Raw genomic sequence first — 23,024 nt, 5'->3', positions numbered from 1 at the left:
GCATCGCAAAAGATAGGACACGATACGGTATTCACACGACTGGTGCCGACAGCCGACAGCTAAACATTATTTACCATGTTCATTTATTTTCCTTTTTATATACCCTAATATTTATCTAGGATTTGACTACAATTCCTTTGACTACAACGTTGCTCGCTTCACACTTTACACTGTAAAATTATGTACATACTCGTAAAATGAAATGGCAGGAAAATAATTTGCACACCATTTTCAGAGCGATTAAGGAAATGTTTTATTTTTTAGGACACATTATATATGCAAATGTGATGTTTTAAAGATATACTGCCTGCAATTAAAGGGAGACCTTACAAAGCTGGAACTTGACATTGTAATCAGTCATCAGAACTAGGCTGTAATGCTCTAGGAATGACCACTGCAGCACTTGGGTGACCCTGCTGGATCTACACGCACATATGGAAACCGTCAGTTTCACTTGTGGAGAGCAGATCTGCTGGAGCCACACACTGATGACCTGCTCTCTGCAACTGAGAAAAGGGATTATTCCTGCTAGCTATCCTGCAAACAGAAGAAAAGCAAAAACATGTATATGAAAGGGAGGAGATAACAAATCTACATCTCCCACTAGACAGATTATTTGTGCGTATAATAGGCACATTTTTCTAACGTGTATGTGAATAACATGATATATTGAAGATACAGTATACACCCACCATGTTCTGTAACATTAGACCTCTCAGTATATTATATGAGGTAATAAAAGTTTCATGTGATAAATGAAGGTTGCATCTTTCAAGGCGACAGTAGTGGAGATTTCTTCGTTAGATGATGGTCGGGATTAAGATCTTCAAAAAGACAACACTGTACGGATACTGAAGAGAAAATACATTTGTTACAGACCTGCACAGTACACACATTAGACTTCTTTCACATTGGCGTTAGGATTGTCCGGCAGGCTGTTCCGGCATGTTTGCCATGCTGTGGCCACTTCTCCAACTCGTCCCCATTATAGTGAATGGGGCTGGAGTGGACTTCTAGCAGGCGTTATTACGGATCTGGCAGGCAGTTCTCCTGCCGGACAATCCTAACACCAGTGTGAAACAAGCCCTATCTATCTATATGCATTTGTTTCACCCTTTAAAGAGAACTCGTCACATTAAAATTGCAGTCCCATCTGCATACAGCATGTTATAGAGCAGAAGGAGCTGAGCAGATTGATGTATAGTTTTATGGGGAAAGATTCAGTATAACTTGTCATTTCCTCATTCAAACCTCTGCTCATCCTCCAGTGGTCGGTCCTAGTCAGTGACTGATGGCCCTTCCTTTATGCCAGTGTGCACAGAGATAGCTGACAATCGCTGGTAGCACTGTCCACATAACTCCGAAGACCAAGAGCACAAGTTTGAATAAATGAAAAGGTCTTTTCCCACAAAACTATACATCAATCTGCTCAGCTCCTCCTGCTCTATAAACTGCTGCCTGGAGATTGCACTGCATTTTGTGGTGACAGGTCCTCTTTAATGACTATATAATGAATTTCTTTATATTGTCTTGAGAGAAACATAAAAGATTAGAACATATCCAACTTTTAGCACTTTAATGGGGTCATTTATTAAACAGAAATATAGGCACCGATTGTGGCGCAAATGTTCTTTGTGCTGCAATCTGCGACTTTTCTCCTCTCACGCCAGGTCTAAAAAAGTGGACGTGGAGTGGGCGGGGAAGGGGACAGGCCAGCAAGCCCATCTCATTTACCATTTTCTACACCTGTCTTACATTTAGAAACTGATCCGCCAAAGTTATGGAGAGGGCGGCGCCTCTACATAACCCTGGCGGATCCACCGCCAGTGCACGGCTTTATTAAGACTGGTGTTTTAGACTGTCCTTAAATGTGCCCTAAATCTTTATAGTGGTCTGTTTCACACACAGAGCTCTAAAGTCGCTTCATATTCAAGTGTACAGTACCTTTATAGGGATTTTACTGCTTATGGAGTTAGGCAATATACTGTAAAGCCCTATTCTCCTCCTAGTTATGGCTGCACGGAGTCTAAATTTTGTCATTTACGCAGGGCATTTGGGGGTCTGTATCAGACTAATGGAGCTTAAACATAAAAAAAATATATTGAGAAATTAATCAATGCAGAATTTTTTACCTGTTTAGATGAAAAGAAAACAGGTCATTAGTAACTTTGAAGAGGACCCGTAACCTCTCCAGACATCTCTTTCAATAACTACTTGCATTTCCCATAGAATAACAAATTCAACTAATAACACATAAAGAATTAAATGTTATCATGTTTTTATTGAACACACCATGTAAACATTCACAGTGCAGGTGGAAAAAGTATGTGAACCCTTGGATTTAATAACTGGATGAACCTCCTTTGGCAGCAATAACTTCAACCAAACATTTCCTGTAGTTGCATATCAGACGTGCACAACGGTCAGGAGTAATTCTTGACCATTCCTCTTTACAGAACTGTTTCAGTTCAGCAATATTCTTGGGATGTCTGGTGTGAATCACTTTCTTGTGGTCATGCCACAGCATCTCAATCGGGTTGAGGTCAGGACTCCACTGGGCCTCTCCAGAAGGCGTATTTTCTTCTGTTTAAGCCATTCTGTTGTTGATTTAGTAACATAGTAACATAGTACATAAGGCCGAAAAAAGACATTTGTCCATCCAGTTCGGCCTGTCATCCTGCAAGTTGATCCAGAGAAAGGCAAAAAAAAAACCTGTGAGGTAGAAGCCAATTTTCCCCACTTTAGGGGAATAAAAAATTCCTTCCCGACTCCAATCAGAATAACTCCCTGGATCAACGACCCCTCTCTAGTAGCTATAGCCTGTAATATTATTACACTCCAGAAATACATACAGGCCCCTTTTGAATTCCTTTATTGTACTCACCATCACCACCTCCTCAGGCAGAGCGTTCCATAGTCTCACTGCTCTTACCGTAAAGAATCCTTTTCTATGTTTGTGTACAAACCTTCTTTCCTCCAGACGCAGAGGATGTCCCCTCGTCACAGTCACAGCCCTGGGGATAAATAGATGATGGGAGAGATCTCTGTACTGACCCCTGATATATTTATACATAGTAATTAGATCTCCCCTCAGTCGTCTTTTTTCTAAAGTGAATAACCCTAATTTTGATAATCTTTCAGGGTACTGTAGTTGCCCCATTCCAGTTATTACTTTAGTTGCCCTCCTCTGGACCCTCTCCAGCTCTGCTATGTCTGCCTTGTTCACAGGAGCCCAGAACTGTACACAGTACTCCATGTGTGGTCTGACCAGTGATTTGTAAAGTGGTAGGACTATGTCCTCATCACGGGCATCTATGCCCCTTTTGATGCAACCCATTATCTTATTGGCCTTGGCAGCAGCTGCCTGACACTGGTTTTTGCAGCGTAGTTTGCTGTTTATTACAATTCCTAGATCCTTTTCCATGTCAGTGTTACCGAGTGTTTTACCATTTAGTATGTACGGGTGACTTGCATTATTCCTTCCCATGTTCATAACTTTACATTTGTCAGTGTTAAACCTCATCTGCCACTTATCTGCCCAAGCCTCCAGTCTATCCAGATCGCTCTGTAGTAGTATACTTTCCTCTTCAGTGTTAATTACTTTACACAGTTTAGTGTCATCTGCGAAAATTGATATTTTACTATGCAAGCCTTCTACAAGATCATTAATAAATATATTGAAGAGAATAGGGCCCAATACTGACCCCTGAGGTACTCCACTAGAGACAGTGACCCAATCGGAGTGTGTACCACTAATAACCACCCTCTGTTTTCTATCCCTCAGCCAGTTACTTACCCACATACAGATGTTTTCTCCCTGTCCAAGCATTCTCATTTTATATACTAACCTTTTATGTGGTACAGTGTCAAATGCTTTGGAGAAGTCCAGATATACGACATCCATTGATTCGCCGCTGTCAAGTCTAGAACTTACCTTCTCATAGAAACTGATTAAATTAGTTTGGCATGACCGATCCCTCATGAAGCCATGCTGATATGGCGTTATTTGCTTATTTCCGTCGAGATGCTCTAACATAGCATCTCTCAGAAAACCTTCAAACAGTTTACCCACAACAGATGTTAAACTTACCGGCCTATAGTTTCCAGGCTCTGTTTTTGGACCCTTTTTTAATATTGGCACCACATTTGCTATGCGCCAATCCTGTGGGACATTCCCTGTCAGTATAGAGTCTGCAAATATCAGAAATAAGGGTCTGGCTATGACATTACTTAATTCCCTTAGGATACGGGGGTGTATGCCATCCGGTCCTGGCGATTTGTCTATTTTAATCTTTTTAAGTCGCTGTTGTACTTCTTCCCGGGTCAGACAGGACACTTTTAATGGGGAATTTATTTTTACATTCTGCATGTCATCTGACAGTTTATTTTCCTCATTGAATACATTGGAGAAAAAAATATTCAACAGCTTTGCTTTCTCCTCGTCGCTCTCTGCGGCTCCCCCCTCATTACTCTTTAAAGGGCCGACACCTTCAGATTTATACTTTTTAACATTTATATAATTGAAGAACATTTTAGGGTTAGTTTTACTCTCTTTGGCAATTAATCTCTCGGTCTCTAGTTTGGCCGCTTTTATTTGTTTTTTACATGTTCTATTTTTTTTACATGTTCTAGTTTTTCAGTGCTTCCGTGCTACCCTCCTGTTTTAGTGTTTTATATGCTTTCTTTTTGTCATTTATTGCTTTCTTTACAGTTCTGTTTATCCACATTGGATTCTTTTTGTTCCTCAACCTTTTATTCCCATACGGTATGTACCTCTCACAATGAGATTTTAGGATGCTTTTAAAGATATCCCATTTTGTGGCTGTATTTTAATTTTTAAGGACTTTGTCCCAGTTAGTTAGGCCTATGGCCTCTGTTAATTGGCTAAATTTAGCTTTTTTGAAGTTTGGTATTTTTGTTCCTCCGTGTAGAAACGCTCTTTTGAATGATAATTGGAAGGTTATCACTTTATGGTCACTATTTCCGAGGTGTCCCCCAACCTGCACGTCTGTTGTTCTGTCAGGCCTATTGGTTAATACTAAGTCCAGTATGACCGTCCCTCTAGTCGGGTCCTGAACCAGTTGGGAGAGGTAATTGTCTTTGGTTATTGCCAAGAGCCTGTTTCCTTTATGAGATGTACAAGTTTCAGTTTCCCAGTCTATATCTGGGTAGTTGAAGTCCCCCATAATAACCACCTCATTATGATTTGCCGCTTTGTCTGTCTCATTTAGTAGTAGATTTTCTGTGGACTCTGGTATATTAGGTGGTTTATAGTAAACTCCTATTAGTAGTTTATTATTGGTTTTAGCTCCATGTATCTCTACCCACAGTGATCACATGTTCATGTCCCTCACATATATCTTCACGGAGTGTGGGCTTTAGACAGGACTTTACATAAAGGCAGACCCCTCCCCCTCTCCGGTTTTGGCGATCCTTTCTAAACAGACTGTAACCTTGTACATTAACTGCCCAGTCATAGCTATCATCCAGCCATGTCTCAGTTATTCCCACTATGTCATAGTCCTCCTCACACATCACTAATTACAGTTCCCCAGTTTTATTAGTCAGGCTTCGGGCATTAGTATACATACATTTAAGAGGTTTATGTATATTTTTTTACCCTACACCTTTCCTTCTGAACTGTTCTAGTCCCTCCTTCCATTCCTCCCCCAGTCCCACTACCTTGCCCCCAGTCTCTATCTGCCCTATCTTCCCCTCCTATAATGTAATTTCCCTCTCCCCCAGTCCCTAGTTTAAACACTCCTCCAACCTTCTAGCCATCTTCTTCCCCAACACAGCTGCCCCTTCCCCATTGAGGTACAGCCCGTCCCTACGAAAGAGCCTGTAGCCGATAGAGAAGTCGGCCCAGTTCTCCAGGAACCCAAACCCCTCCTTTCTACACCAGTTCTTGAGCCACTTGTTAATCTCCCTAATCTCCTGCTGCCTTTCTTGTGTGGCCCGTGGTACAGGTAGTATTTCGGAAACTACTACCTTTGAGGTCCTTGCCCTAAGCTTTTGACCTAAATCCCTAAAATCATTTTTAAGGACTATCCACCTACCCCTAACTTTGTCATTGGTTCCGATATGGACCATGACCGCTGGATCTTCTCCAGCCCCTCCCAGTAATCTGTCAACCCGACTTTACTTCTATGCTGTGGGTCGTTGTCCTGTTGCAACACCTATCTTCTGTTGATCTTCAGCTGGTGGACAGATGGTTTTAAGTTCTCCTGCAAAATGTCTTGATAAACTTGGGAATTCATTTTTCCTTTGATGATAGCAATCCTTCTAGGCCCTGATGCAGCAAAGCAGCCCCAAACCATGATGCCCCCACCACCATACTTCACAGTTGGGATGAGGTTTTGATGTTGGTGTGCTGTGCCTTTATTTCTTCACACATAGTGTTGGGTGTTTCTTCCAAACAACTCAACATTGGTTTCATTTGTCCACAGAATATTTTGCCAGTACTGCTGTGGAACATCCAGGTGCTCTTGTGAAAACTGTAAACGTGTAGCAATGTTTTTTTTGAACAGCAGTGGCTTCCTCTGTGGTATCCTCCCATGAAATCCATTCTTGTTTAGTGTTTTACGTATTGTAGATTCGCTAACAGGGATGTTAGCAGATGCCAGAGACTTTTGTAAGTCTTCAGCTGACACTCTAGGATTCTTCTTCACCTCATTGAGCAGTCTGCGCTGTGCTCTTGCAGTCATATTTAAAGGACGGCCACTCCTAGGGAGAGTAGCAGCAATGCTGAACTTTCTTCATTTATAGACAATTTGTCTTACCATGGACTGATGAACAGCAAGGCTTTTGGAGATACTTTTATAACCCTTTCCAGCTTTATGCAAGTCAACAATTCTTAATCGTAGGTCTTCTGAGAGCTCTTTTGTGCAAGGCATCATTCACATCAGGCAATGCTTCTTGTGAAAAGCAAACCCAGAACTGGTGTGTGTTTTTTATAGGGCAGGGCAGCTGTAACCAACACCTCCAATCTCATCTCATTGATTGGACTCCAGTTTGGTGACACCTCACTCCAATTAGCTCTTGGAGATGTCATTAGTCTAGGGGTTCACATACTTTTTTCACCTGCACTGTGAATGTTTACATGGTGTGTTCAATAAAAACATGGTAACATTTAATTATTTGTGTGTTATTAGTTTAAGCAGACTGTGATTGTCTATTGTTGTGACTTAGATGAAGATCAGATCACACTTTATGACCAATTTGTGCAGAAATCCATATCATTCCAAAGGGTTCACATACTTTTTCTTGCAAATGTAAATCTATGTTGCACCATTCCTCTTTTATTCCTAGGAGAAGTTTGTGAATGATTTTACAGAAGTCGGCAATACAGATACAGCTAGGTGTTACCAGCTGGGGATGTGTCCCTGCACAGTCTTAAACAGCTGATTGGTGGGGATGCACCACAAATAATATCTAAAAATATCTGGAAAATCTGTTTAGGCATAAGAGAATAAAAAAAAAGTTTTAAAGAGGTTCTCTGTGAATACTGCATTCTTGCCAAGTGCTTGCAAATTGCTTCCATGAATGGAAGCTTCATACTTACCTGCTCCCCGCCATTCCAGTCCTCTGGGCTGCCTCTGCTGTGTCCATGATCCAGTCCCCTGACTTGTTTTCTTCTGGCACAGTATGGCCATGTTCACCAATGACTGGCTTCAGCAGTGATGTGGCCACAAGCAGCACTTCACGGCTGAAGCAAGTAACTGGCTGAAGTGGGGCATGCGACCATGCATCGCCGGATGGAAACAAGCCAGGGACCGGAACATGGCACACCAGAGGCAGCGCAGAGGACCAGAGCATTGAGGGGCAGGTAAGTATGAATCTTCTATTTACAAAGGCAGACTAAAAACGCAGTATTACCGGAGAACCCCTTTAAGTTTTAACTGTTTTTGTAAATTAATATTTTAAGACATTCACTATGCGTAGTAAAGAATACAATAGGCGTACGTTGGGAAGGAGGGGGGGCACACAATATATACACACACTGTATATATTAGCGGGCAATCTTAAGACATAAAGCATACCTCTCTCCTTTGCGCAGAAGTTCAAATGCTTCATTGATCTTCTCAAATGGCAATCTGTGTGTTATCAGCCCATCAAACTCAAATTTGTTATTTATATAATCAGACACAATTTTTGGTACATCATCTCTACCCTTCCAACCTGAAACAAACAAGACATAATATTAAGTATAACATTACTACTAATACATTTCCATTTTAATTTGATTTAAGCCCTTATGAAACTGATAGGGATTATAGTGATTAAATATTTGTAGTATTGGTTTCAGTTTACCATATATCTAAGAATTCAGATGTTTGAAAAGGCGAGTTTAGTCTATTTTCTGATGACTGATTGTGACCTTTCTTAAAACAAAGGGCATGACAGACACAAACTGAAGGCAGATATGTACAAAAAAATTGCACCCAGATAGAAATGTCATATTTCTGCAAAACTCGGCATGCAGATATGTCTCACTCAGATATATAAATGATTTAAGGTATTTAAAGTGCTTCTTCCGCTGCCCTATAAAAAGGCTTTCAGAGGCTACTTTTGGTCTAGTGTTCTTCTTGGTGAGAGATAATTTACTTCTAGACATGCCTTTATGACATACTCGAAGACATTGTGCCCAGTTGGCAGAATGTTTGTTTTGACGAATTGTCTGTCATCTAGCCTTTTCTCACCTAGCTTTTAGGAGGGGTCTGGAGCAGTGGTTATGTGAAGGCAGGAACACACGGCGATCAGGCTTTGGATGGTCCCAGAAAGACCACCAGTATAGAGGATCATTTGAGCCTCCAACAAGCAGGAGCAGCTCACAAAGTTTCATTGTCTACCATCCAGACAGAGATGGCACCTTTATTACACACCCCTGTCTCTGCCCGGACCATTTCCAGGTACTTAGCAGAAGCATATTTGGTGTCAGAGTGCCCATTACGTGTCCTGTCATTGACAGCCAGCCACCATCACCTTTGCAGTGGTCTTGTGAACAAGAAACCTGGACTGCTATGGACTGGAACCAATGAATCTAGGTTCTGTTTGGGATCTGACAATGGTCTGGTTCGAGTATGGAGGCCTCGTGATGAGGGCCCGAACCCTTTCCAGGTGCTTAGCAGAAGCATACTGTATTTGTTCTCAGGGTGCCCATTTTGTGTCCTTCCATTGACAGCCAGTCACATTTAACTTTGTTTGCAGTGGTCTTGTGAACAAGATACCTGGACCACTTTACAGACTGAAACCGTATTGTCTTTAGTGATGAATCCAGGTTCCGTTTGGGATTTGACAACAGTCTGTTTTGAGTATGGAGGCCTCGTGGTGAGGGCTTAAATTCTGACTTCGCTGTTAAGTGACACAACTTAAATTTCTGTGTGAGGATTTGGGGAGCCATTGCATACGACAGACGGTCACCAGTAGTAGTGATATGAGGGACAGTATCAGCTCAGAAATATGTGCTTTGGCAACCTATGAGAGTGCAGGATCTACAGACCCAGCTGCAACATCTGTGGGCAAATGTGTCACAAGATACCATACGGAATCTGCATGTCTTCATGCCCAACCATATGTCATCTTGTATCCAGGCTAGAGGCAGCCCAACTTGGTACTAGAGCCTCCTTTCAGTTGTAAAGTTTTCCGCAATAAACAAATGCTTTCACTGTAATAGTGTAATCACTTACATATATCATCATTACATCCACACATCCATATAATATTTCTTTCATTTTCAACAACTCCTTCTTGGTGTGTCATTTTTCTCGTCAATGCGTGTATAAAACTTGATCTGACATTATGGATTTATTGAACGTTGTCAGGTCAAGTCGTTGCCAATATTTGGCAACTCATTTGTGCTAACCAACAGATGTACCCCAATAACCTCTTGGCATAAATGAATGTACATGTATATCATGTAATGCTTTGTGTTAATGCACCATGTACACGAGTGAACCATCAGTTATTGTCAATCTGCCTCCCGGTGTATTGTCTGGAAAAAGGTGTTTGACAGAGGGAAGGGGCTTACTACTTTTTTTTTTACTACTGTTTTTACTACTGTTTTTCTTTGCAATAATTTATTTTAAAAAATAACAAAAAACTACAACTCATCACACAAAGCAAGCAGGTCATCATAGGCAAAATTAAAAAGTTATGGTTTAAAAAAACAAAAAACATAATATTGTACAAAAGTACTAGAATGTTTAAAAAAAAAAATAATTAAACAATATACTAAATACAGTAGTATCACCTGTCATACATGTTTATTCTTGGTCTGTCACTCCACACTCTGCCTACCAGAGACTGAAAATCTGCTGTACAATCACTGATGGCACAGCCTTTATATAAAAGTTATAGTACTTGAGCTCAGAGAAGGAAATTATTTATATTTAATGCTTTACCTCCAAAAAAGGCCCCAGTCAGAACACGTCCAGTTAGAATTAGCATTGGATCCAATGTAATTGTAGCGTTTGAAGGAGCCAAACCTACAATCACAGTTTTTCCACAGCCAAAGTGAGTGGATTTAAGAGCAGATTGCTAATGGAAAAACACAAAAAAACACAGCTCAGCATTGAGAAATAAAACTACTATGGTTACAGTAAAAGAGATGGTCAATAGAGATGAGCGAATTTCATGTTATGAAATTCGTTAACTGTCCGTTTCGTGGTAAAAGCATAATTGAGTTATGGATTCTGTTACCACGGACCATAACGCAGTTCTATGACAGAATGCATAGCAGAATGACTTTAGAGGCATTCCATTATTCATTCCGTCATAATAGAAGTCTATAGCCTGCATAACGGTTCCGTGCATAACGAGAACAGGACGGATCCGTTTTGCAGCCCATAGACTTCTATTATGACGGAATTAATAACTGAATGCCTCTAAAGGCATTCTGTTATGCATTCCATCATAGAATTGCGCTATGGTCCGTGGTAACGGAATCTGTAACGCAATTCTGCTTTTACCACCAAACAAAGCGTGAACGACTTTCAAAATATGAAATTCGCTCATCTCTAATGGTCAACATTTGAAGGGAACCTGTCATGTTGAACATGGTGCTCATTTCTCATCAGGGGGTCCAGTGGGTGGTCTTACTTAATTACTGAGCTATCTCTGTATGTAAAGTCATACATGGAATCACCTTACACTAGACTCCTAAGTACAGAAAGTGCAGGGATTTAATTGAATGAAAATTTTGTTTCCCATAAACTTATACGTTAATCTGCTCAGCTTCTTCTGCCACAGATAGGACTGTATGTACAATCTGATAGGTTCCCTTTAACATTTCAGAATAATGCAATTATAACATCAACGTACCATGACTCCAGTGTTTCCAATGACCTCAAAGGCATAGTCCACTCCATCGTCAGTCATCTCTGTCAGCACTTCATTGATAGGACGGTCATAATCTTTAGGATTGATACATTCAGTGGCTCCAAACTCTTTGGCTTTTGCAAATTTGTCACTGTTTAAGTCAACGGCTATAATTCTGGAAGCACCAGCTACTTTACATCCAATAATCACTGACAAACCCACTCCTCCCAGACCAAATACTGCACAGGTAGATCCGGGTTTAACCTGAAATAAATAAAAAACAGTAGAATCACTGCTACAACTATTGATAATGTATAAGGATACAGCTCTGCAGTACACACATCTACAGTCAGATCCATAAATATTGGGATATCGACACAATTGCAACATTTTCGTCTCTATACACACCACAATGGATTTGAAATGAAACTAACAAGATGTGCTTTAACTGCAGACTGTCAGCTTTAATTTGAGGGTATTTACATCTAAATCAGGTGAACGGTGTAGGAATTGCAACAGTTTGCTTATGTGCCTCCCACTTGTTAAGGGACCAAAAGTAATGGGACAATTGGCTTCTCAGCTGTTCCATGGCCAGGTGCGTGTTATTCCCTCATTATCCCAATTACAATGAGCAGATAAAAGGTCCAGAGTTCATTTCAAGTGTGCTATTTGCATTTGGAATCTGTTGCTGTCAACTCTCAAGATGAGATCCAAAGAGCTGTCACTATCAGTGAAACAAGCCATTATTAGGCTGAAAAAACAAAACAAACCCATCAGAGAGATGGCAAAAACATTAGGCGTGGCCAAAACAACTGTTTGGAACATTCTTAAAAAGACGGAACGCACCGGTGAGCTCAGCAACACTAAAAGACCCGGAAGACCACGGAAAACAACTGTGGTGGATGACCGAATAATTATTTCCCTGGTGAAGAAAACACCCTATGGACAGATGAGACCAAGACCAACTTGTACCAGAGTGATGGGAAGAGAAGAGTATGGAGAAGGAAAGTAACTGCTCATGATCCTAAGCATACCACCTCATCAGTGAAGCATGGTGGTGGTAGTGTCATGGCGTGGGCATGTATGGCTGCCAATGGAACTGGTTCTCTTGTATTTATTGATGATGTGACTACTGACAAAAGCAGCAGGATGAATTCTGAAGTGTTTCGGGCAATATTATCTGCTCATATTCAACCAAATGCTTTAGAACTCATTGGACAGCGCATCACAGTGCAGATGGACAATGACCTAAAGCATACTGCAAAAGCAACCTAAGAGTTTTTTGAGGGAAAGAAGTGGAATGTTATGCAATGGCCAAGTCAATCACCTGACCTGAATCCGATGGAGCATGCATTTCACTTGCTGAAGACAAAACTGAAGGGAAAATGCCCCAAGAATAAACAGGAACTGAAGACAGTTGCAGTAGAGGCCTGGCAGAGCATCACCAGAGATGAAACCCCGCGTATGGTGATGTCTATGCGTTCCAGACTTCAGGCTGTAATTGACTGCAAAGGATTTGCAACCAAGTATTAAAAAGTGAAAGTTTGATTTAGGATTATTATTCTGTCCTATTACTTTTGGTCCCTTAACAAGTGGGAGGCACATATGCAAACTGTTGTAATTCCTACACCGTTCACCTGATTTTGATGTAAATACCCTCAAATTAAAGCTGACAGTCTGCAGTTAAAGCACATCTTGTTTGTTTAATTTCAAATCCATTTTGGTGGTGTAGAGAGCCAAAAATTTTAGAATTGTGTCGATGTCCCAATATTTATGGTTTTGACTGTATGGCTAGATTTCTATAGTCTACGTAATAAAAAAAGAATACCAGTAATTATAAATACTGTGTTAGCATACTAAGAATACCTCCACACAGGGCAGAATTCCCACAGTGAAAATTGTTCTGTGGATTTCACTCTACACATTACATAGGTGGTACATGGTTGCTGGTGCTCTGCTCCCCCACTCCAGAGTTCTGATCCCCTGGGACCCAGACCAGCCTCCCACTCTGCCCTCCAAGCAAGTTGTGACCTGCTTGGCGACTAGGCTTCTCTTGCTCTGCCTATGGGGCACTGGAGCACAATGCATCCAGCTCTTCAAAGGCCAGCGTGTGCACCCTAATATTCACCAACCAATGGCTGGCCACCTTGGGGTACTTAAGGAACTTTCCTCTGTGGGCCTGAGCATTAAGTTCTACCATGCTAATGTCCTGCTAAGGTGTGCTGTCATGCATTTGTCTGCTTGTGTACTTATTCTGTGTGTTTCCCATATTTGACCCTTTAATACTTGACTTGACTTCAGCCTGATCTCCATACTTACCATGAGCTTCTCGGAAAATATGAAGAAAAATGGCTTCAGATTCAATAAACGTCCTCTTAAAACTTCTTTATTTTTGTAGTAAATAGTACAGCAGACACATCCACCTTGTATACAGTGATTGTTGACGCGTTTCAGACACAAAGTCCTTAGTCGTAACAAAGTATCACAATGGAGAGCATGATTTTAAGTGTGCACTAATCCCTCCTCTCCAAAGTCAAGGGGAGGGAAAGGCCTCCACCATTGGTCACTCCATCATGATTTTCACCTGTTACCTAAACACACATAATCAAGTCATAGATGCTTATCACACTATGCTCAGGATTTTTCCAGATTAACCCCTATTTGCCTCAGATCATGGGACACAAACATAGTCTCTACCTCTAGGCTTCCAAAATCTGGCTGGACAGAAACCGCATCGTGTGAATAGCATGCTATCTGATAAAACATATGGTAACTAACTCTTATATGGCCTAGACCCTATACTATACAGGACCTCTGTACAGAGATCCATATGACCAGTTTGGAAAGACATCTGTTTACTGACCTTTAGCACATATTATTGATATATATATACATAAGCTCCTTTTTTAGGTTGAGACCGGCGGGAACTCTGCTGTTCAACCTAAATATCCAATATGCCTCCCGAAGGAGGAGTTTTTTGCGGTGGTCACCACCTCTCAAAGGTGCAAAGACCCTTTCCACTGCAAAGGCACAAAAACCCTTTGTCCTGCGGGCGTGGACCGGCACAAAGTGTCTCGCTACATTGGAGATATTTACAGCATTTGGATTACTGATATAATTATGATGTTCCAGTAACCTGTTTTTAAATTTACGTATGGTACTTCCTATATACATAAGGTCACATTCCGTGCAGCGAATTATATATACCACGCCAGTGGTATTACAGTTGATATAACTTTTAATTGGGCTTCTCGCCCGGATCTTGGACTGTTTATCAGATTGCACATACTCTGTCTACCGTGACCTCAGCGTGTCCCTGACTATGGTTTAGTCTGATCCCTCGGCTCTACACCGGTGTCTCTTGAACCCCATGGATCAGCTTTCACTTTAACAGAGACCACTCCAAGAGATAGCAGCCTGGTGGTTCCCCTGCAGCAAAGTCCAGATACCTGTATGTGGGTTAAGGGTGAATAACAGGAGGGCCACTTAGATAAGACCCTTAGGAGTAGTCCCAAGACAGATCTGTTTTAGTGGCACAGGGGATCTACACCCACTTTGTAACAACTGCGAAGGTAGAGATTTGCAGCATAAGTTGATATGATGTTGATTTAAAATCCTCAGGTCAATTTATACTGACGTTTTTTTGCAGCCTGTGGGTGAGATTTCTTTTCAGGTACTATAAAATACTGCAGATTAGCTGAAACTCTCCACAACCTACTCAACTTCTCTTCACTGGTCTCTTCTGCTGCTCCCCCAGTCCACACACTAACACACCCCACAGGAACCTTAAACATCTCGACTTTCGCTTGCTTTATGACTCCCTTCTGCCACTCTCTACCATTTGTTCCCTCCAAGACCCGGATACTGCCACCACCCTGTATAACACCACAATAAGTACAGCTCTGGACATTGTTGCCCCCCTCAAACAACAAAACCCAAAAAATCAACAGACAAGCCTGGCACACCAACCTGACCAAAAAACTCCGAAAGCTTCCAGGGCTACTGAGTGGCGATGAAAGAAATCCCAGTCTAAGGATCACTTTACCACATACAAGCAATCCATCCTCATTTTCAAATCCTCACTCGCTGATGCAAAACAGGCCTACTTCTCATCTCTCATATCTTCCCTGTCCCACAGCCCTAAACTACTTTTTAACACTTTTAACTCACTTCTCTGTTAGAGATGTCCCGAATTATTCGCCGGCGAACATAGCTTGTTCGCGTTCGCCGCAGTGGGCGAACATATGCGATGTTCGGTCCACCCCCTATACATCATCATTGAGCAAACTTTGACCCTGTACCTCACAGTCAGCAGACATATTCCAGCCAATCAGCATACCCTCCCTCCCAGACCCTCCCACCTCCTATCAAAAAGCAAGGACAGCATCCATCTTAGATTCATTCTGAAGCTGCAGTGTCACAAATAAAGGTTATATTAATCGCATTGCGAATTCAACTTAGAGCTTCGTTCCTAATGGTTGTATTGCTAGAATATAACGAAGATTGAGAATATAGTGCTATATTCGTTATATTCGTCAATTCTAGCAATACAACCATTAGGAACTTAGCTCTAAGTTGAATTCGCAATGCGATTAATGCAAGTTATATTAATCGCATTGCGAATTCAACTTAACACACTCTGCGTCAACTACGTAATTTTCCATGGGAGTTTTGTCATGGATCCCCCTCCGACATGCCACAGTCCAGGTGTTAGTCCCCTTGAAACAACTTTTCCATCATTATTGTGGCCAGAAAGAGTCCCTGTGGGTTTTAAAATTCGCCTGTGTATTGAAGTCTATGACGGTTCTCCCGGTTTGCCCGTTCGCGAACATTTGCGTAAATTTGCGTTCGCGAACAAAAAATTTGATGTTCGCGACATCTCTATTCTCAGTCCCCCAGCGCCCCCATCCTCTCCTCTCATCTCAGCTGAGGACTTTGCCACATACTTCAAACAAAAGATCATCAACATGCTTCAGTGCACAGTCCCCACAGACCCTCTACACAACTGCTCAGTCTTCTTCTCCCAAAACCCACTTCTCCACCATTACAGAAGAAAAACTCTCCACTCTACTCTCCAGATCACATCTCACCACCTGTGCACTTGACCCAATCCCATCCCACCTCATCCTTAACCTCACCACAGTGTTTATCCCAGCCCTAACTCATCTCTTCAACCTATCACTAACCTCTGGTGTCTTCCCCTCTGGTTTTAAACATGCTACCATTACACCCATCCTCAAAAACCCTTTACTTGACCCTTCTTCTTTGTCCACTTATCGCAACATATCACCTCTTCCAAATGCCTCAAAGCTACTTGAGCAACATGTCCATTCTTAACTGTCCTCTCACCTCTCCTCCTGCTCCCTCTTTGACTGGCTACAATCTGGCTTCTGACCCCACCACTCAACTGAGACTGCCCTTACCAAAGTCACCAATGACCTACTAACAGCCAAAACCAAAAAACATTACTCTGTCCTCCTTCTCCTTGACCTGTCCTCTGCCTTTGACACTGTCAACCATTCTCTTCTGTTACAAACTCTCTCATCTCTTGGCATCACTGACCTGACCCTCTCCTGGATCACATCATACATCACAGACCGGACATTTAGCGTCTCCCACTCTCACGCCACCTACTCGTCTCATTCCATCTCTGTTGGTGTCCCGCAAGGCTCTGTCCTAGGACCCCTGCTATTGTCTATCTACACTTTCGGGACAGCTCATAGAGTCCCAAGGCTTTCAGTATAACTTTTATGCTGACGACACACAAATCTACCTCTCTGGTCCAGACATCGCCACCTTACTATCCAGAATCCCACAATGCCTATCTTCCATATCCTCCTTCTTCTCCTCTCACTTTCTAAAACTTAACATGAATGAAACAGAATTCATCATCTTTCCCCCATCTTGCTCAACCCCCTCAAAAGACCTATCTATCATGATCAATGGCTGCACACTCTCCCCAGTCAACCAAGTCTGCTGCCTCAGAGTGACCTTGGATTCTGCCCTCTCCTTCTGACCACACATCCATGCCCTTTCAACCACCTGCCGCCTCCAACTCAAAAACATTTCCCACATCCGTGCTTTTCTCAACTTTGAGTCTGTGAAAATGTTTGTACATGCCCTCATCATCTCCCGCCTAGACATACTGCAACATTCTCCTCTGTGGCCTTCCATCTAGCACTCTCGCACCCCTCCAATCTATCCTCAACTCTGCTGCCTGACTAATCCACCTCTCACCCTGTTACTCCTCTGCCTCTCCCCTCTGCTAATCCCTTCACTGTCTCCCCATTGCTCAGCAAATTCAGTTCAAAATAGTAACAAATACATACAAGGCTGTCCACAACCTGTCCCCTCCTTACATCTATGAACTACTTTCCCGATACATCCCCACACATAATCTTCGATCCTTAGAAGACCTTCTTCTCTCCTCTTATCACCTCTTCCCACAATTGCCTCCAAGATTTATCCCGTGCATCCCCCACACTCTGTAACTCACTAGCCCAACATATCAGACTCTTACCTACAGTGGAATTCTTCAAAAGAAACCTGAAAATCCACCTCTTCAGACAAGCCTACAACCAGTGACCCTGCTGCCTCTATACCGCCACGACCAGCTATAGCTTCTCCTACTGTGTCCTTCTCCCATACCATGTAGATTGTAAGCCCTCACAGGCAGGGCCCTCTCCCCCTCTCCCCCCTTTTGTAACTCATCTTGTTCATTCTTAGAGCAATTGTCTGTATTATGTATGTATACCCCTTTTCATATGTACAGCGCTATGGAATTAATGGCGTTTTAATAATAAATAATAATAACATTTAAATCCTGTGTGGATGTACCCTATGGATATATTCACATGTCAGATTTGTTGCAAAAATGTCTGCAACTGAAAATCTGGTATGTTTGAATAAGGTTGTTTCTGTAGTATATGCAATGGATTTCGGCAAGCCCCATTTGGATGAATGAGACAGTCGCAGACATTTTTTAGACAAACCAGCCATGTGTGGATATAACCTAATACAGCTGGGAATGTGTTAGTGATTTTTCTGTACTTTTGTGCTCATATTTCAAGTTTTTAAATTGAACTTGAACATGGACACTAACTTCCATCCCCGTCATCCGGTGAAAAAATTTATACTTTTGACATATGCGTTTAACATTTGAGAATATGGTGATGGCATCTGTATGACTTTTTTTTTTATCTTGAACCACAAATCTCAGGGTATATTAAGTGTACAGTCGTGGCCAAAAGTTTTGAGAATGACACAAATATTAGTTTTCACAAAGTTTGCTGCTAAACTGCTTTTAGATCTTTGTTTCAGTTGTTTCTGTGATGTAGTGAAATATAATTACACGCACTTCATACGTTTCAAAGGCTTTTATCGACAATTACATGACATTTATGCAAAGAGTCAGTATTTGCAGTGTTGGCCCTTCTTTTTCAGGACCTCTGCAATTCGACTAGGCATGCTCTCAATCAACTTCTGGGCCAATTCCTGACTGATAGCAACCCATTCTTTCATAATCACTTCTTGAAGTTTGTCAGAATTAGTGGGTTTTTGTTTGTCCACCCGCCTCTTGAGGATTGACCACAAGTTCTCAATGGGATTAAGATCTGGGGAGTTTCCAGGCCATGGACCCAAAATGTCAACGTTTTGGTCCCTGAGCCACTTAGTTATCACTTTTGCCTTATGGCACGGTGCTCCATCGTGCTGGAAAATGCATTGTTCTTCACCAAACTGTTGTTGGATTGTTGGAAGAAGTTGCTGTTGGAGGGTGTTTTGGTACCATTCTTTATTCATGGCTGTGTTTTTGGGCAAAATTGTGAGTGAGCCCACTCCCTTGGATGAGAAGCAACCCCACACATGAATGGTCTCGGGATGCTTTACTGTTGGCATGACACAGGACTGATGGTAGCGCTCACCTTTTCTTCTCCGGACAAGCCTTTTTCCAGATGCCCCAAACAATCGGAAAGAGGCTTCATCGGAGAATATGACTTTGCCCCAGTCCTCAGCAGTCCATTCACCATACTTTCTGTAGAAGATCAATCTGTCCCTGATGTTTTTTTTGGAGAGAAGTGGCTTCTTCGCTGGCCTTCTTGACACCAGGCCCTCTTCCAAAAGTCTTCGCCTCACTGTGCGTGCAGATGCGCTCACACCTGCCTGCTGCCATTCCTGAGCAAGCTGTGCACTGGTGGCACTCCGATCCTGCAGCTGAATCCTCTTTAGGAGACGATCCTGGCGCTTGCTGGACTTTCTTGGACGCCCTGAAGCCTTCTTAACAAGATATGAACCTCTTTCCTTGAAGTTCTTGGTGATCCTATAAATTGTTGATTGAAGTGCAATCTTAGTAGCCACAATATCCTTGCCTGTGAAGCCATTTTTATGCAACGCAATGATGGCTGCACGCGTTTCTTTGCAGGTCACCATGGTTAACAATGGAAGAACAATGATTTCAAGCATCACCCTCCTTTTAACATGTCAAGTCTGCCATTTTAACCTAATCAGCCTGACATAATGATCTCCAGCCTTGTGCTCGTCAACATTCTCACCTGAGTTAACAAGACGATTACTGAAATCATCTCAGCAGGTCCTTTAATGACAGCATTGAAATGCAGTGGAAAGGTTTTTTTGGGATTAAGTTAATTTTCATGGCAAAGAAGGACTATGCAATTCATCTGATCACTCTTCATAACATTCTGGAGCATATGCAAATTGCTATTATAAAAACTTAAGCAGCAACTTTTCCAATTTCCAATATTTATTTAATTCTCAAAACTTTTGGCCGCGACTGTAGGTTATGGTATGTTCATATGGTGAGGATTTTCCAATTGGATTTACAGGTGGAAAACGTGCCACATATTACAGTAGAAGAAACATGGAAGAGATTTTAACAGTTTCTATCCAAAACAAATTGACATATTATGAGATTTTGAAATCTGCAGCATGTAAATTCTTTACATTTTCACTAATCCGCAGCAAAATGTGTGACAAGATCTGCATGTAGCACAGATGGATTCTGCTGCAGATTTCTAACAGTTATTGACACACTGAAAATATCCTTAAAGGGATTTTCCAGTTTCCATCATCATCCTTTAAAATATTTATTTATGAAGGTAGCTGTAATTTTGTAATGTATTTCTTTACCTTTATTGCTCCTATCTTTTGTTTTGGGCTGTGGTCACATGACCATGTCCATGTAGCTCTTTCTTATTTTCTGTATAGTTATGTTCATGGGCGGGGCAGTGATAGGAGAGTTTCTATGTAACTAGCTGGATGGGAGGAGCTATAAACATACAGGAACAGGATGTGCTTCATATAGGATGTATAGGGGGCCAGGTGAGATGATGTTACAGTTCGTGGCCCTGTCAAAGTGCAGAATGTGTGGCAGTTGCAGACAGAGAAGAAACTCTAAAACTTATGGCAGCATCCCCATTGCTCCTAGAGACTTATTTGTGTAACACCCCCTAGTGGTGTTACCACTTCTGCACCCTGCTACTGTCTTTAATGGGCTAACACAGTGTCATCTTATGTATTTCTGTCCAGTTCCTATACACTGTGCATTCCTAATCTTTATGCAACTGTTATGTTCATGTAATATACCTGGTTCACCAGTAGGTGGCAGCAAATATGGCAGAACTGTACTGTACTGGAACTTTCCATTCCATTCTAATCCCCTTCTGGAGAGAAGTGGGCGAGTCCCGCTTCCTGCATGAATGGTGGGGACCAGTTAGTTTGAGTTTTTAGGTCTTCCCTAGACAGGGAAAGGGTGTGCAGAGGCATGTCTCTGCTGGACGTGCCCACGCCAGCCAGAGCACCTTAAGCTCTGCTGGCCATGGAGACCAAAGCTTAAAGCCTCAGGAGCCAGGAGGAAAGTTCCCTGGCATAACCTAGAGTCAGACTACAGAGAAGAAGTGCAGCATACAGAAGAAGCTGAGTTATACAGCCAGCCTGTCAGGACAGCAGAGTCAGAGAGAAACAGAGATATAGCAGAGTTGAGTTTGCCTGCCAGTTTAATGCTAAAGCCTGCTGGAACCAAGACAAAGCCTGAAAACTGTTGGCAGAAATGTTTATTCAAAGTAAAGCTGCTGTTGAACTTCATCTCATGGTCTGCACTCAAGTTCTTTCCAATCCCTCAATTATTCCCCCTTTTCATTGCTTCGGAGCCAAAGCCTGGGGTCCAGCAGTATCCAGGTACCGTGACACACATAAAGAGACATTTAGGCCCCACAACACCACTCAGCATTTCCTACATCTGGGACGTGATATAGGAGGGCCCTGAGGGATTGGATTTGCATATATTAAAACATTTTTTCTCTTCAGTGCGAGCACATATGAACAAGGGACCAACACAGATGCCTTCAGCTGCAAAGTGCACATTTAACAGGTCAGCCAGTTTCATAGCTACAAATCTATTGACATTTGCCCTTTAAAAAACGTAAAAAAAAGTTTTAAAAAATATAAAAATTCACCCCCCTTTTCCAAAAGTTAAAGTTAAAATAAAAATAAGCAAGCAAAAAATAAACATCATAGGCATCGCTGTGTCGGAAAACATCAGTTTATATTAAAATATAAAAATATTTATCTCATATGGCAAATGGCTTAATGGAAAATAAATCAAAATGGCTGATTTGCCATATTTTCATCTCTTCACCTCCCCCAAAATATTTTATAAAAAGTGATCAAAAAGTCAGGCACACCCCAAAATAGTATCAATAAGAACTATAGATTGTCCCGCAAAAAAATGAGCCCTCAAAAAGCTCCATAGATATAACTATAAAAAATAAGGAGGCAGAATATAGCAATGAAAAGAAAAAAAATATTTATTATTATAGTTATTATTTTTTTCAGTATGAAAACACAAGAAAAACTATTTAAATCTGGTATTGTTGTGATCGTACTGACCCAGAGAATGAAGGACACAGGTCAGTTTTATCGTATAGTGAACACCGTGAAAAACAAACCCATAAAACAGTGGCGGAATTGCTTTTCTTTTAAATTCTCCACTATGGAAGTGCTCATTAATATGCAGGAGATGCAGGGTGTGGTGAGTAAAGCACTGCCAGTGCTGGCTGTACTCACCGCTCACTGGTGTTCTCTGGGCCCATGCTGCACTGTCCTGACTGCATACAGCACTGTCCTGACTGCATAGTAGCTGAGCAGGAGAGGTAAGTTAATTTTTTTATTTTAGCTTTGATAGGGGTCTGACATGGAGGTCTGATTGGGGTCTGATCTGAGGTTTGATATGGGGTCTGATCTGAGGTTTGATATGGCGGTCTGATCTGAGGTCTGATAAAAAAATAAAAAATTCCGTACATTTTTCCTTTAAAACCTAGGTATATTTTATCAAGTAAAAAATACATTTCTTTTCTTTTTAAGATTTTGGTTTACATGTTTTTTTTTTACAAATTTGATTTAAGTTTTGTACATTTTTCTTTATTCCACTTAGGGGATTTGAACCTGCACCTCTGTATTACTGTATTTAGGGATTTTTACAGGTTTTCTATTACATGTTGCTAGAGGCCGGGTGTATTACAGGTTGGAACGTGGCACATGGCAGGCGTGGGGGCCTTCCGAAGGTCACTGGCTGTCATGACAACTACTCGGCACCCTGCATTTGTGTTTGTGGAATGTCGATTGGAGGACTGAGGGAGCTCTCTCCCTTTGCCTAATTACACAAATGCCATGATCACTACTGACCATAGCAT

At 41.7% G+C, this 23,024-nt stretch overlaps 1 protein-coding gene across 2 annotated transcripts in view; it reads right to left on the bottom strand.

The window, feature by feature from the left end:
* Positions 1 to 234: 234 nt before the first annotated feature.
* The window catches only part of LOC120989846 (alcohol dehydrogenase 1-like), a 43,232-nt gene continuing 20,442 nt past the window's right edge, over positions 235 to 23,024 (bottom strand). The window contains exons 6-9 of one of the 2 annotated variants that reach the window (XM_040418203.1): positions 11,323 to 11,583; positions 10,404 to 10,539; positions 8,043 to 8,181; positions 235 to 851 (exon numbers count right to left, since the gene is read on the bottom strand). In XM_040418203.1, coding sequence (XP_040274137.1) covers positions 827 to 851; positions 8,043 to 8,181; positions 10,404 to 10,539; positions 11,323 to 11,583 — 561 coding nt within the window. In that variant the 3' untranslated portion in view covers positions 235 to 826. Of the gene's footprint in view, positions 852 to 7,996; positions 8,182 to 10,403; positions 10,540 to 11,322; positions 11,584 to 23,024 lie in introns of those variants that run through there. The other variant, XM_040418202.1, reaches the window with a different exon arrangement.

This window comes from Bufo bufo, chromosome 2 (genome assembly GCF_905171765.1).
Source record: "Bufo bufo chromosome 2, aBufBuf1.1, whole genome shotgun sequence".
Taxonomy (NCBI): Eukaryota; Metazoa; Chordata; class Amphibia; order Anura; family Bufonidae; genus Bufo; species Bufo bufo.
This window is presented reverse-complemented; position numbering and strand designations above follow the sequence as displayed.